The 14,660-nt window shown below is 36.5% G+C and overlaps 1 protein-coding gene across 1 annotated transcript; it reads left to right on the top strand.

Moving 5' to 3' along the window:
• Positions 1-12,726, top strand: LOC116309548 (G-protein coupled receptor family C group 6 member A-like). Its single transcript, XM_039599329.1, has 10 exons — positions 1-130; positions 199-320; positions 3,886-3,997; positions 4,818-4,962; positions 5,046-5,212; positions 6,791-6,912; positions 7,372-8,121; positions 10,159-10,374; positions 10,730-10,856; positions 11,032-12,726. The coding sequence occupies exons 5-10, from the start codon at positions 5,080-5,082 to the stop codon at positions 12,063-12,065; spliced, it is 2,382 nt and encodes a 793-aa protein (XP_039455263.1). The 5' UTR covers positions 1-130; positions 199-320; positions 3,886-3,997; positions 4,818-4,962; positions 5,046-5,079; the 3' UTR covers positions 12,066-12,726.
• Positions 12,727-14,660: the final 1,934 nt, after the last annotated feature.

Below are 14,660 nucleotides of genomic sequence, written 5' to 3'. Positions count from 1 at the left end.
ATTTTCTTTCACTTCCAGAAGCAATGACAAGTTAAGCATTTGTCTAGCCTTTAAGGCCAGTAGGAATGCACCTGAGTACATTTACTCGAGTGCTTTATTAAAGTACAGATTTAAAGAACTTGTACTTAATGTAAGTATTTCTATGTTATTTCTATGCTATTCTCTGCTTTCACTCCACTACATTTTGTTGTTTTGCAGGTAATGTCAGTCAGGATAGTACACAGCAGTCCTCTCCAATTGTTCTTGCTGTCATTGGTGATTACTACTCAGAGATATCCATAGCAGTTACAAGGCATCTCAACCTGGAGGACATCCCTGAGGTATGACTGCTTTTTAGGGTATTATATAAACCTCAAAACATTCCCAAAATGTTGGGATGCTATGTATTTCATTCACAATAGAACATTGAAAACATATACAATTATTTATACCCAGAAAATGTGCCATTTTAAGAAAAAACAATAGGCTCAATTAGAATTTAATGACATCAACATGTCTCAGAAAAGATAGGACAAAGCCATGTTTGCCCCTATGTAGCACTATTCTTCCACACTTCTTAAAAAAACATCCTGTAAATGTCTGGGAGTTATAGAGACCAGACATTTGACCAGACAGAGACCTGGAATGGTGGAAGAGGAATGTTATCTCATTCCTAGGAGGCAGACACTGAACTCAAAGATAACAACATAAACCAGGAAGTAAAAAAGTCCAAAAGTCTGTCTCAAAAAACTGGAAACATCAAGGAATATCAGAGATTACAAACAGGGAACCTCAGAGCAGGATGGCACCCAGCGGGACAGATGACTCAAAAATGACAAAGGAAGATAGAGACAATAAATAAAAAAAAGTAATGAGGCAAGTGGAAACGGGTGGTGAGCACAGGTAATCTAAAAACTAACCACAGAAGACATGACAACAACATATATATATATATATATATATATATATATATATATATATATATATATAGAATACATTAATAAAACACGAGTAGGTAATAAATGACTTTTAGTATCATGAATTTTATACCACAAAATATGTTTTAAGAAAATGAATAATGGCATATGTGGCTAGAACAACATCATCTACGGACACTGGAAAAATCAGACTGCCACTCGTCACCTGGACAAGAACCAAAGTGGTAAGGAAGCTGCCTTTATATTAAAGACTCAACACAGGGCATTAGGCATCCCAGTTCCCAAGCATGCTACTGAAAAGCACATAAATGCCTGTAAAGGTGTTTTTTCTGGCTAAACAGTTATAGGTTTCCATTTTATTTCATTATCTGAAAATGAGGCAAATAAACAATATTTCTGATATAATTTATTGTAAGGTGTATCCACATTTGATAACATATTGACCTTCTTTTTCAGTTTTTCTTTCAATACTTTAAAAGATGTACTTTAAATTTAAAAATTAAACAAAGCACAACTCAACCAGAGCAGGAAATTTTGACAAGCTAAAATAATAAAAGATATCAGCCCCTTGGCTGGCAGCTAGTGATATGCCAGCAGACTAGTGATGAAAAAGTCTAAAATAAGCTTACAATCTCCAGCATTCAATCAATATCAATGTGTGAACACAAAGTACAAGAAAAATCTAAAGCTGAGTAAACTTAAACAAGTAAGGCCAATGCTACACTGGTGCAATGGGGAAGCCAAAAGCCGACAGTCTTGCCAATAAGTTTAAAAACTGATCCAAGAAATTAAAGAAACAACCTGCTGCAACTATGTCAGTATCTTGCAAAAATGTGCTCCACTGCTTGTAATGACTAATTTGCTTTTATTGTGACACATCAACCAGTCCATAGCACAAGTTTGACTTATAAGTCACTTATACAGTTTTAATTACAGTTCTTATTCTAGTGTATTCAAAGCCCTATTTCAGCCTTATTGGCCTGGAAGAAAACTTCTTTATACTTTAAATGACTAAAATAGGAAAGTCTGCTGCACCCCTGCCACACTTTTAATGGTCTGATTAAGTGCAGTTGCAGCAGATGGCTGTCTCATGCTTGTGGTCATGTCACTCCTTCAAACTCTGCAGAGAAGACAGGAAGATCACCCTCTGCAGACTTTCAACTCACATGAATGCATTTGAGGCCTTTCACTTGCGTGAATGGAATTGGGAGGGACAGCAGTTTTGAAAAGGTTTGAACTAATGAAACACGACAGTAATGTGGGAAAACAATAACACAGAGAAGGTGATCATACTGGGACGTCACTATATAGACTCTTTGTTTGTATGAATGGTTTAGATTTTTAACATTAGTTTGTGAACAGTATTGCTGATGGAAATAAACAGCATGGCTACTTAATTTGTGTAAGACGTAGCACAACTCCAACATTACGACAAGCAAACAGATTTAAATTGACAGTCTGTTATAATTCTATTTTATTTTCAATACAGGGGTATCTGCTGGGTGTACATCGAGTGTTTTGATTGTCAGCGTTGTGCATACATGTGTTGCACTGTTTTCATATTGATGTGGTGATATGAAATACCTAATGGGAAAGTAAACCAAGTTGCAAATAAGTACAGCAATGCCTTTTAGAGATGATGTCATGTTTAAATACATATAATAAATCTGAGTATATGTTATGGTTAAATGGTGCAGAGGTAATGTAATTACCAGATCAACAACAGATTGTCAGTTTATGAAGAACATGGCTGCCCACATTAGTAAATTAAATTAATAACACATGTTTTATTAGCATAAACACATTCATAGATCTGAATATTAATCTAAAACTAAGCTTTACTTTAGAATTATCTACTCCTGAATCTGGTCTCTACATAGTTCAATGCATTATCTCTCAGTTGAAAGAAACCCATAAAGACTTTGCATCTGGTTGCATTATTTTTTTCCAAGTTTCCTCAATTTCCTCCTTTACTTGTATAATTGGCACCGAGATATTTGGTTATATGAAAATAATTGTGATTTTGTTCTAGAGTCATGATATTGATACCATAATTATCCAGACTTTCTAAGAAATGTGTAGTGAAACTAGTGTTCAGTCCACTGAATAGATCTAAGGATGCGACTGATAGCATCATGCTTCTGTTTAACTTCCTCTGTACTGTGTGTCAGTTGCGTAATGTGGTTTCCTGTCTCATTAAAAAAATTACTTTGATTTTAGAGAATTTCACAATTTTGAAAAGCAAATTATGACTTTTATCATTTCAAACAATATTATGATTTTCCATAATTCCATGCGGCCACCTTGCCTCGGTTTCTTTTCTTTAAACCGAAGTTATTCTCATATACTGTTGTACAATTCCACTCAAAGTCTTTCCCGCTGAATGTAAATGCTTTTGGTTTTATGTATGGTGAGATTGTGTATAGGCTACTCAATAAAGAAAAAAAGTCTTGGATTATGTAGTATACGTTTTACCATCAGAATCTTTATTTCCTAAATGTACATACAGTATCAAACATGTGCATTCAACAATTTCGTGATATTGCCCGGTTATTATAAATTATAAATTTCAAATGAAGCACAAGTACCTCAGAACGACAGTTGAAGACAGAAGTAGAAGTCAGCAAAGAGCAGTAAACTGAGGCTACAGTGAGTAATCATAAATGCAAGTAGGTGACGCTTTTTTGCCATTTTGGAGTGTTAAACTATATGACATAATAATGCTGAGGAATTATTGTGTGAAACTTTTTAATGGGGTGGCATGGTGGGACAGTGGTTGGCATTGCTGTCTCACAACAAGAAGGTCCAGGGTTTTAATCCAGGCTGGGGCCTTTCTGTGTAAAATGTGCATGTCATGCATGTGTTTGCATGGCTTCTCTCCAGTGATATGTCTGGGGGAAGATTAATTGGTGATTCTGAATTGGGCAAAGGTGTAACTGTGAGCATGAACAGTTGTCTACCTTTCTAGGTTAGCCCTATAACAGCCTGGTGACCTGGTTCTACCCTCCCTCTTGCTCCATGTCAGCTGGGATGGGCTCTCGCTCAGGTGTCCCTGAAGAAAAGTGGAAGGCAATTGATCTGTAAGCACAAAATGTCAAATTCTAATTCAAACCTACAAAAACTCTCAAATGAATGTAGTTGAGTAAAAGTATTGTAAAAAAAACATGTGAATTTGACATTACTTTATATAACAAAGTTTTACTTGTAATAATATAATAAAAATGTTTTGTTGGGACAACAAAGTCAGAAAAGCAGCCAACAGACACCAGGCAGTGCATGTAAACGAGTAAGAAAACTGTTGATTTGCAGACATACATGGCAGCTAATATGTCAGGAATTCGTGTCAGAGCCTTTTTTCTTCCTTTGACTGCTATAGAATTATCATTAATCCTTCTGGGGAAATACCTGGTATTGTCTTGCTAAGTATCAGATGCATAATATGTCAGTATTATATAACAGTACAACCACTGATAATGCTTCGACTCAACTGTAACCAGAGTTGTCAAAGTGGATATATGTTGTGTAACAAAACTACAGAAGTCCGAATAATTCATAAATCACTTGTTTTTTCATAGCTCACAACTGTGAAACTTGTCAAAAATAATTACCGGGAAAAGTAAGTAAAGTAAATGGAAAGTTAAAGTACATCCCATTTCTCAGTGACATCAAACCCCATGTGACCATAAAAACAAAAGAAAAGAAAAAAAGAAAGAAATGATAGTATTTCAAGTTCAAGAACTTTAACCACACCTCTGTCTTTTGGAGGAATGCTGAAGAGATACACACAAATTATTTTTCAGAGCAAGTTTTTGTAGATTCACTGATTTACACTCAGATTTACACTTAAGAAGCACACGAGGAAGATGAAAAAATCTTTCAGCTTCTGCATCTTTCTTGCAGTTTTATTACATCACTTTTCTGGTACAAAATGCTCCATTGAAGCCACAGCAGAAGGCGACATCATTATCGGAGGATTGTTCCCGATTCATGAAAGCGTTACTGTCACTGTGAATGATGATGGCCGTGAAAACCGGACATGTGACAGGTAATACACACATACACAACTGATCATTGTATGCATTTTATTAGGGTATATTTATATATAATATATCTGGTTGTGTTGTACAGGTTTAGCACAGCTCGTCTGGTCCAGTCTCTGATAATGGTGCAGGCACTGGAGGAGATAAATCAGAAGCGAGAGTTGGGAAACCTCACCTTGGGATACCTCATACTTGACTCCTGTGGGGAAGTTACTACTGCCCTGATACAAACCCAGGCCTTCATGATGAGAAACAGTGAGTACTCTCAGGGCTAGAAATCTGCCTTGTTATTTGTAAATCATGTTTGATACGCAATAGTTCTTACTAATTGAATTTTCCTTAGAGATCATCATGGGAACATAGCACATCAACTAAGAGAGATAATGGATACTAAAATAGGCATTAGTGAACATTTTCTTAAAAGTTGTACATTTATATTTATATTGGTAACTGGTAGTTATGAGATCGTGCATTTCATGTAATTTTAGGGAATCAAGAGAAAGTAATGTAGTAGTGTTACGAATAACGAATAGTGTAGCAAATTACTTCCTCTGGCTTATAATTAAGTAACATTCTGCATTACTTTTAACAAAAGTAAAGATTAATACATTATCTGTGTGTGTAGTTTGTAACGTATTCCGTTAAGTTACTCAATGTGAATAATGTATTCGGAATACTTTGGATTACTTGATATATTGTCATGCTTTTTAGCTTGTTAGCTGGCGTTAGCTGAGGTTAGTTCAGAGACCGCAGACTGTTAGACTTGATGGATAGCATTAACAACCTGCTAGCTGCAAATAAACATGTGCAGTTCTGAAAGCAATACCAACTAGATTTTTAAATTTTAATATAAAATTAGTAACAGCAGGGTGGACATTAGGTACGACTGCACTTTTTTCTATATATAAGTATATTTCTGTAATATACTTGCATATCTATATTATTGCTAATATATATTGTAATATATCTATATCACTAAAGCACTTCTGGATGGATGCAAACTGCATTTCGTTGCCCTGTACCTGTGCATGTGCAATGACAATAAAGTTGAATTCTATTCTATTCTATTCTACTTTTTGCAGTGATCTCATATAGAAAACAATGTCTGTATAAGTAAAATGTTTTCTTTCTGCAGGTTGTAATGCAGCCTGTATTGCAGCCTTCATTAATAGTAAGAAATCACACAGCAGTAGTAAATCAAAGATACTGAAGTGGCACATAACCCAGGTAGCTACCACAACTATGACAAGGTAGTTGCAGTAGGCTAACGTTAGTTTTTTTTTTTAAAAGAACTTACTTCCAGATGTTTCTTTAGGTTGGAGTCTTTTTACGCTGAGAGCAGCTTGGTTGCTGGCAGACAGAGATGCATTGCACACTCAGATTTCCTCCATCCCTTTCTTCTTTAAATGTGAAGCGGTGTCGGAATTTCCAAGTAAGAAATGCATTCCTGCCTGTGCACTGCTGGCTCTGTTGTGATGGCTCCAGGTCCATTGTGTAACTGACGCCACTAAAATTAACAGGATGCTTACATTAGAGCCTCTTGTTGCATGTTTTGTTTGGATTTTCAGCAATACGTGGAATTACCAAAATTAGAGAGGGGATAGAGAGGGGATAGCCTAACATAGGAAACAGGAAAAGACCGCAGTGTAATCCATTTATTTCAACAAACTGTATTTTAATTATCACTTGTTTGAGCAGTAACTGGAACTGAATACAGTTACTCATATTTTGTATTTTAAATATGTAACACACCGGTACATGTATTCTGTTACTTCTCAACACTGTGTGTATCAGTTTAAATGAAGGTAATAGTATCAGTTAATTCATTTGTAGGTAATAATCGCCAAGACTGTGCACAGCAATCCTCTCCACCTGTCCTGGTCGTCATTGGTGATTACTACTCAGAGTTATCCATAGGAGTTACAGGTCAGCTCCACCTGGAGTACATCCCTGAGGTATGACCGACTTCTGAGGTCTGTTATATCACCTAACTCTAAATGTAAAATCTATTATACAAACATTAGCAGCTAATATTTGGATGATACATTTTGCATTCATGGCTACGATGAACAGCAACCCCCCCCCCAAAAAATCGCAAATAGTATAGCTTAGCAACAAGAATTGAAAATAGGTGAAACAGACACACTTAGTCAAAAAATGACTGTAACAGTAACTTTCTCTCTGTACTCCCCCAGCCGAAAGAAAACACAAGAGGTTTCTGCATTCAGCTAACAAGTTGTAATAATACAGTGCTTCATAAAGCAGCTATTTTGTTAAATAAGACTTTAAACTGTTAAAAAAAAAAGTTTTTTGTAGATACTTTACCACTTATGTTATACGCTTAAGATATATGTGTACAGACAGAATATGAAATGTTTGTTTCACTTCATAGTGTTTTGTGATATTTTCCACAGATAAGTTACGGTGCAACTTCTGGTTTCCTGAGTGATAAAACCCGTTTTCCAAGCTTTATGAGGACCGTACCACAAGATGATCACCAAGGTCATGCCATCGCCCAGATTCTTGATCATTACGGTTGGACTTGGGTCGGTGTGGTAGCAACTGATGGTGAATACGGTCGCTATATAACTGAACGCCTCCGGCATCATGCAACCAAAAAAGGCATCTGCTTCGCCTTCACCTCTGTTCTTCCAGATGCTTTAAATGATGACTCACGTGAAGAGAGAATTAACTCTACAATCAAAAGCATCATAGATAATAGAAATGTTAGTGTTATTATTTCCTTTGCCAAAGCTTACCATATGATAGATATTTTTAGGAAACTTCTCAAATATCCTCAAGGCAGAGGGAAAGTTTGGTTGGCCAGTGATATTTGGTCACAGTCACCTGAAGTACTGAGTTCTCAGAACTACAATTTGAGTGACATAGGAACAATCTTTGGGGTCACTCTTAAATCTGGAAACACAACCAAGTTTGAGCGATATCTTGATGACCTTGATGAAAATCCCAACCACCACGAGAACAACACATTCTTGTCTAATTTTTTAAAGGAGCATGGGGCGAATTCATCAGAAGAGTTAAAGAAGATGATATATCCATATGCTGTGTTCAGTATTGAGCTGGCAGTTAAAGCAATAGCTCAAGCTGTTAAAGACCTCTGTACTAACCGGGACTGTAAAACACAGTCCTTACGGCCGTTGGAGGTAAAAACACACAAACACATACAGCAGAGCATAATAGAAATCTTTGAATACTAAGAAACTATATTCACTATTTTCTATTAATACTGAAGCACATAAATGATCCACAGAGGACACAGAGGGGTGTGATTCAGGTCTCACAGAGGACCTGACTTACCCACAAGTATTGAAAACTTCACCAATTTTCTAACTAAATATATTTCTATAGGTGCTATTAGACATTAAATTCTTACTAGATGTCAGTAACAACTCATCCGATCCAGTAAGACAAAGAAATCAAACCATAGGTGTCCATAAATTAGGTTATGTGTAATAATGAGAAATGACACAGGAATAAAATATTGAACACGCTTACTGAGATTTATTTGATACTTCGTACAAAAACCTTTGTCGGTGATGTCAGCTTGTATGGAGTCTAGTCGCATGCATTGCTCAGGTGAGATTTTGGCCCATTCTTCCATACCAGTTAAATCCTGGAGGTTCAGTGAACTCTGAGCTTTAGTTCTTTCCATTGATTTTCAAGTGGATTCAGGTCAGGTCATTTTAGCACCTTTTTTTTCTTTTTCTGAAACCAGTTGAGCGTTCACTTGGCTGTATGTTTGGGATTATTGTTTTGCTATTATGTACAGCTACTTTCAATGCCAGCGATATTTATTTAGACTCTTTTTCTCCAATTGATCTCTCTGACTGTATGTCAGTAATTATTTTCTCCAAACCCGTCTCTATTAATCAGCTATGTACCACAGACCTTCAAGCTGATAGTATTTAAACCGTTACTTTAAAAGTCATCATGTGACCCAGCTATCTTAGCTAATTATAGGTCAATCTCCAGCCTTCCTTTTATTTCTTTAAAGGGTTTTTGTAAAACAGCTGACAGATCATCTGCAGAGGAGTGGTTTGTTTGAAGAGTTTCAGACAGGTTTCAGAGCTCATCATAGTACAGAAACAGCTTTAGTGAAGGTTACAAATGATCTTCTTATGGCCTCTGACAGTGGAGCCATTTTGGTGATTGTTCTGCTACACTTCGGTGCAGCATCTGATACTGCTGTCCATAATATTTTATTGCAGCAGTTGAAGCGTGCTGTAGGTATTGAAGATGCTGGGCTGCAGTGGTTTGAATCATATCTTTCTAATCTAATAGAGTCCATTATGTTCATCTAAATGGAGAGTCCTCTTCACACACTAAGCTTAATTATGGAGTTCAACAGGGCTCCATGCTAGGACCAGTTTTGTTTACATTATAAATGCTTCTCTTAGACAGTGTCATTAGAAGGCATAGCATACATTTTTACTGCTATACAGATGACACCCAACTCTATCTATTCATGAAGCCAGATCTCACACACCAATTAACAGATAAACTGCAGGAATGCCAGGAAAGACATGAGGACCTAAATGAGCTCTCATTTTCTGAGGATTCTTTGAGTCATTTTTGACCACGATATTTCCTTTAATGTGAATATTAACAAATATGTTGGTCTGCTTTCTTCCATTTGTACAATATCACTAAAATTAGAAATATCCTTTTTCAGAGTAAAGCTGAAAAACTAGTTAATGCATTTATTACTTCTAGGCAGGATTCCCAAACAAACTACCTGAAAAGTCTTTAGTTGATCCAAAATGCTACAGCAAGAGTGCTGACAGGAATAGAAAGAGAGACCATATTTCTGTCTTTCTATATATACTGTATATTAAATCCAGAACTGAATTCACATTCTTGAATAATCAGGTCGCATCTTATTGTAATGACTTTATATTACTGTAGCCCCCCATTAGAGCACTAGATTTTATTTCTTTGCACGTGTTGATTGGATGAGTTGTTACATCTGGTGAGAATTTCATGTCAATAGCATCTTTAGAAATATATTTACTTTGTAAACTGGTGACATATTCAATACTTAATTTACCCACTGTATATTTTTGTGTTTATGTACTGTACTAGATATTGAACAAGTGGCCAGAAACACAATCCTCGATAAATATTATTTTTTCTAACTGCTACAGGTACATTATTTTTAATTAGTGTTTTCAACACTTCAGTTACGAAGAGCCTTACGGAAGGCAACGTTCCACATGGAGGAAAAAAGTTATTCATTTGATCACCATGGTGACCTCAACTCTGGATATGATATCATCCTATGGAAGCAGACTCAAGATTCTCCAGATGTGAACAACATTTTAGCCTATTACAGTATAGAACACCAGAGCCTGACTTTCACCTCACAGGAAACACAGCAGGCTCTTCAGAGCCACATAGTAAGTGTTTACCTTCCACAGGCAAGTTATTTTATTTTTTAATTATTTTATTATACTATTCTTTTATCATTGGTACTGGGTTCCATTATAGTTTGTGTTTATGGCTAATTAGCAAATATTGATATGCTAACATGCTAATTTAAGAGTTTACACATAGTAAAAACTGCCATCATTGAGACTTTAGTCTCTGTTTTTTTTTTTTGATTATGTATATGTTAGTGTGCAAAAACATGCAAAACCTTGTGTCTAAGAACAGATGGTATATCCCACAATCTTTATTATTTAAAAATAAAAGGGTTTCATATGGTCAGTAAATAAAACTGACGGCCATGATGATGATTCTTTCTTCTCTAAGGGAAATGTGACTTCCAAGTGCACAGACAGCTGTAGGCCTGGCTACAGGAAGACTTCAGTTACAGGCCAGCCTGGTTGTTGCTATCAGTGTGAACCCTGTGCTGAGAACCAATATTCCAACACCACCGGTGTGTATTACAAAAACAAAGCACTAACTCCATTTGTGTTAGTTAACTGCAAAATATTATAAAATATAAAACAAGTGTTTTGAAATGCTTATATTACACAGTCTGTTGCATTGACAGCTCAAGGAATTTGAATTCAAGTTCAGTATTCTAATGACCTTTTGTCCTCTGTTTCCAGATTCTGAAAAGTGTCATCCTTGCAAAGAAAACTATTACTCCAAAAACACCAGTTCAGTGTGTTTGCCCAGAAAAACTGATTTTCTGAAATGGGGTGATGTATATCTTATTGTGCTGCTGTCTTTTACTTCTTTAGGAGCAGTGCTTACCATTGTTGTTGGGATCATCTTCCTTGCACACTGGAATACCCCTGTCGTGCGCTCATCTGTAGGCCCAATCAGCATCCTTCTCCTCCTCTCCCTTATGATCACATTTACTAGTGTTATATTATTTGGTGGTCAACCCAATAGCTATCAGTGTCAAGCACGGCAGGTGGTGTTTGGCTTGAGTTTTACCTTGTGTGTCTCCTGCATCATGGTCAAGTCCTTTAAGATCGTCTTAGCCTTTGAGTTTGACCCGGTCATTCAAAGTATCCTGAAGAAGCTCTACAAGCCTTACCTCATTGTTACGGTCTGCATGGCAGGTCAAGTGGTTATTGTTACCACGTGGCTTGTACACGGTCCTCCATACATTGACTCAGAGATCACACAGGACAACATGGAACTGATGGTTTGTAATGAGAAATTAATTCCTGCGTTTGGAGCCATGCTAGTCTATATTGGCCTTTTGGCTCTCATCTGCTTTGGTGTTGCTTTTAAGGGACGAAAGTTGCCTGACAGTTACAATGATGCAAAGTTCATCACTTTTGCAATGCTCATTTACTTCATCTCCTGGATCATGTTTGGCCCAGTCTATGTCAATGTCACAGGCAAGTACCTTCCAGCAGTGGAGATGGTCGTTATCCTTATCTCATGCTACGGCATCTTGTTTTGTCAATTTTTCACAAAGTGCTACATTATTCTGTGTAAGAAGGAAGCAAACACAGAGAAAGTGTTCCGTTGCAATATTAGGAATTATTCCATGGATCACAAAGGCAGTGAGGATGAGCTGTCATCCAACAGAGTTGAAAACCCTAATTTATCTGTATCAGTTAAGTCACAGGAAAACTGGAATTCAGTCAAACTCTCTCTTTCCAGTCTCAAAGTCATAAAATAATGTCCTTGAAAACAACCTGAAATCCACTAAGAAGACCCTACAGAGATACAATAGCTTGCCACCATCACTAATCAAATGATTCACAATAGTTAGAAGGGTATTCAAACAATTGGAGTGTAAAGGGGACTAAATATTAGAGTCTATGCACTTTTAAGTCTTTAAAGTTGTTTATCAAGTTGTTGAACATGTTTATCGCCATCTTGTGCCAGTACAGAATGTAACTTCACCAGGTTGGTTGGTTGGTTGCAGCTAATAGACTTACATTAATTTATGTTAGCTAACTAGTGACAGAACCAATAGCTTAGTGAAAATTAAGGAGACTAAAACTATACATACAATCCCAACAGAGCACTTAGATCGTCCAATCACAGGCTCCTAGCACAACCTAGGTCTCGAATGAAGTCGAGAGGTGACCTGGCCTTTGCATCCGTGGCACCAAGACTCTGGAATAACCTCCCTGTTCATATTCGTACTGCCGAGTCTATCCAGTCTTTTAAATCACGTCTTAAAACTTATCTTTTTACTTTGGCTTTTGATTCTGACTAGTTGGCTGGTCTAGCTTGTTGTGTTGTTACCTATTGTTTGTTGTCCTCTTTTATTGTTTGTTTTTAATTGTCTCATGCTTTTACTGACTGTGAAGCACTATGGTCAACACTGTTGTTTTAATATGTGCTATATAAATAAATTTTGATTTGATTTGATAAAAAACAGTGTAAGGGGATCACTTTTGTTCTGTCCCTGGCTGCAGCAGGCAGTTTTATGTAATAAAAGAGAAAGAAAGAAAGAAAGAAAGAAAGAAAGAAAGAAAGAAAGAAAGAAAGAAAGAAAGAAAGAAAGAAAGAAAGAAAGAAAGAAAATCCACCTGTTAGCTGTAATGTTCAGGTTTTTAAAACACTTTATAATTGAGAACATCCATCAGCATCTCCATAGGAAAAAAAATCCTTCTTCTTCACTTACATTTGATTTTCCTGACTTTTAATATGAAATAATCCACTTAGTGAGATGTTGTGAGAGAAAAAAGATCTCCAAAACTGCATCTCTTCCTCAGAGACTCCTTTTTTTTGTTTGTTTGTTTCTGTTGTTGCAAGGATTCCCGACCATGCTTCAGTAAGGCATTTAGTCATGTTTGTTTTGTGATGCACATATAGTAAACTTTTTGAATGTCCTTGGTGTAAGAGACCATTATTATAATGTGTAATAATGCCTCATCAATTGATTCTGCTGCTTGTACACCTGGCCCAGGGAGGAATACTCCGTGTCTGACTCCAGTTTGTCGGTCTCTTGAACTACCAGGAAATCTGACTCAAACCAGCTCTCCTGCACACTGACCTCATTTATAAAGTACTTTACAAGCCTTAACATTATGGCTAACAGTTGGATTTTACCGTTTCAGTGCAGGTAGCCAAACATCATGGAACCACTTACTGCTTAAGTGTCAGAGAGTAAAAGTGAACAAAGTAGACAGTGTATCCTTGGCTTTTTAACATAACGACTCACTGCGGCAGCCTGATCAGTACAAAAGTGATCTCCTTTACACTGCTTTTTTTGTTTCCTTATTTTTCACTGAGTCACTGGTTCGTTCACTAGTTAGCTAACCTTAACTAATGTAAGTCTATTAGCAGCAACCAACCCAACCAACATCATGTTATGTATTTGCTCATTAAAGATGTTCTCAAAACTTTAATTTAAACAGTTATTCCATAAATCCAGCTTAATGCAACTCCTGAAGATCAACATGCTAGCAGCTGAGGCAACATAGTTGCTGTTGTTTTCATGTTGTTAGTCTGGACAGATTTTGTCAATATGAGGACTTCACACATTTATTAAATTAATGTAGCCACATTCATTCAATTGGATGATGTCCTTTTAGTGGCCAATATTCAGATAATAATTGACTAGTCGGGGGGTTAAAGGTGAAAAGAATACAACACAGTAAAAATCACAGTAAAAAGATGTCTTTCTTTTTTTTAAGTAAAACATTTGAAATATTAAAAGGATCTTTCTGCAATTTTGTAATTCATATTTATTGGTGGTGACTTTCAGCATTATGAAATTCTTCAATATTTACCATCACAGATTTGTTACATATTTTAACTGAATTTGATCATGTCTTCTTCTGTTATGTTTTTGTAAATGTCCAAAAGTTGAATCTGTTCATCTGGACGTAGCGTTTTGTGGGAGAAACGTTTCGTCACTCATCCAAGTGACTTCTTCAGTCACTCATCCAAGAAGTCACTTGGATGAGTGACTAAACGCTTTCTCCCACAAAACGCTACGTCCAGATGAACAGATTCAACTTTTGGACATTTACTTTCCTGGATGATTGAGAATGCATCAAGACGTTTTTGTAAATGCATCTGAAGGTTAAGAGACTCTTTAAAAAATAAACTCACTTCATTAGCTGCAAAGTGCTAATACTTGGTCTAGTTGTACTAGACCAGGGGTCTCAAACTTGTGGCTTGGGTGCCACTTGTGGCCCACCTCCCCCTACTTGCGGCCCCGTATATTGATGTGAAGAAATATAATGCAATTTTTTCTAGGGAGGATTTGTTTGTTGTTGAGTGCAATGTTAAAATAGGTCCTTTAAAAAGCAAA

Source organism: Oreochromis aureus, linkage group 15 (genome assembly GCF_013358895.1).
Source record: "Oreochromis aureus strain Israel breed Guangdong linkage group 15, ZZ_aureus, whole genome shotgun sequence".
Lineage (NCBI taxonomy): Eukaryota > Metazoa > Chordata > Actinopteri > Cichliformes > Cichlidae > Oreochromis > Oreochromis aureus.
This window is presented reverse-complemented; position numbering and strand designations above follow the sequence as displayed.

Excerpts from the sequence above, each read along its gene's own strand:
- LOC116309548 (XM_039599329.1), top strand. The coding sequence starts at position 5,080 with ATGGTGCAGGCACTGGAGGAGATAAATCAGAAGCGAGAGTTGGGAAAC. Across the intron at positions 6,913-7,371 it reads ACCTGGAGTACATCCCTGAG|ATAAGTTACGGTGCAACTTC; the intron begins GTATGACCGACT and ends TATTTTCCACAG. Across the intron at positions 10,375-10,729 it reads AGGCTCTTCAGAGCCACATA|GGAAATGTGACTTCCAAGTG; the intron begins GTAAGTGTTTAC and ends TTCTTCTCTAAG.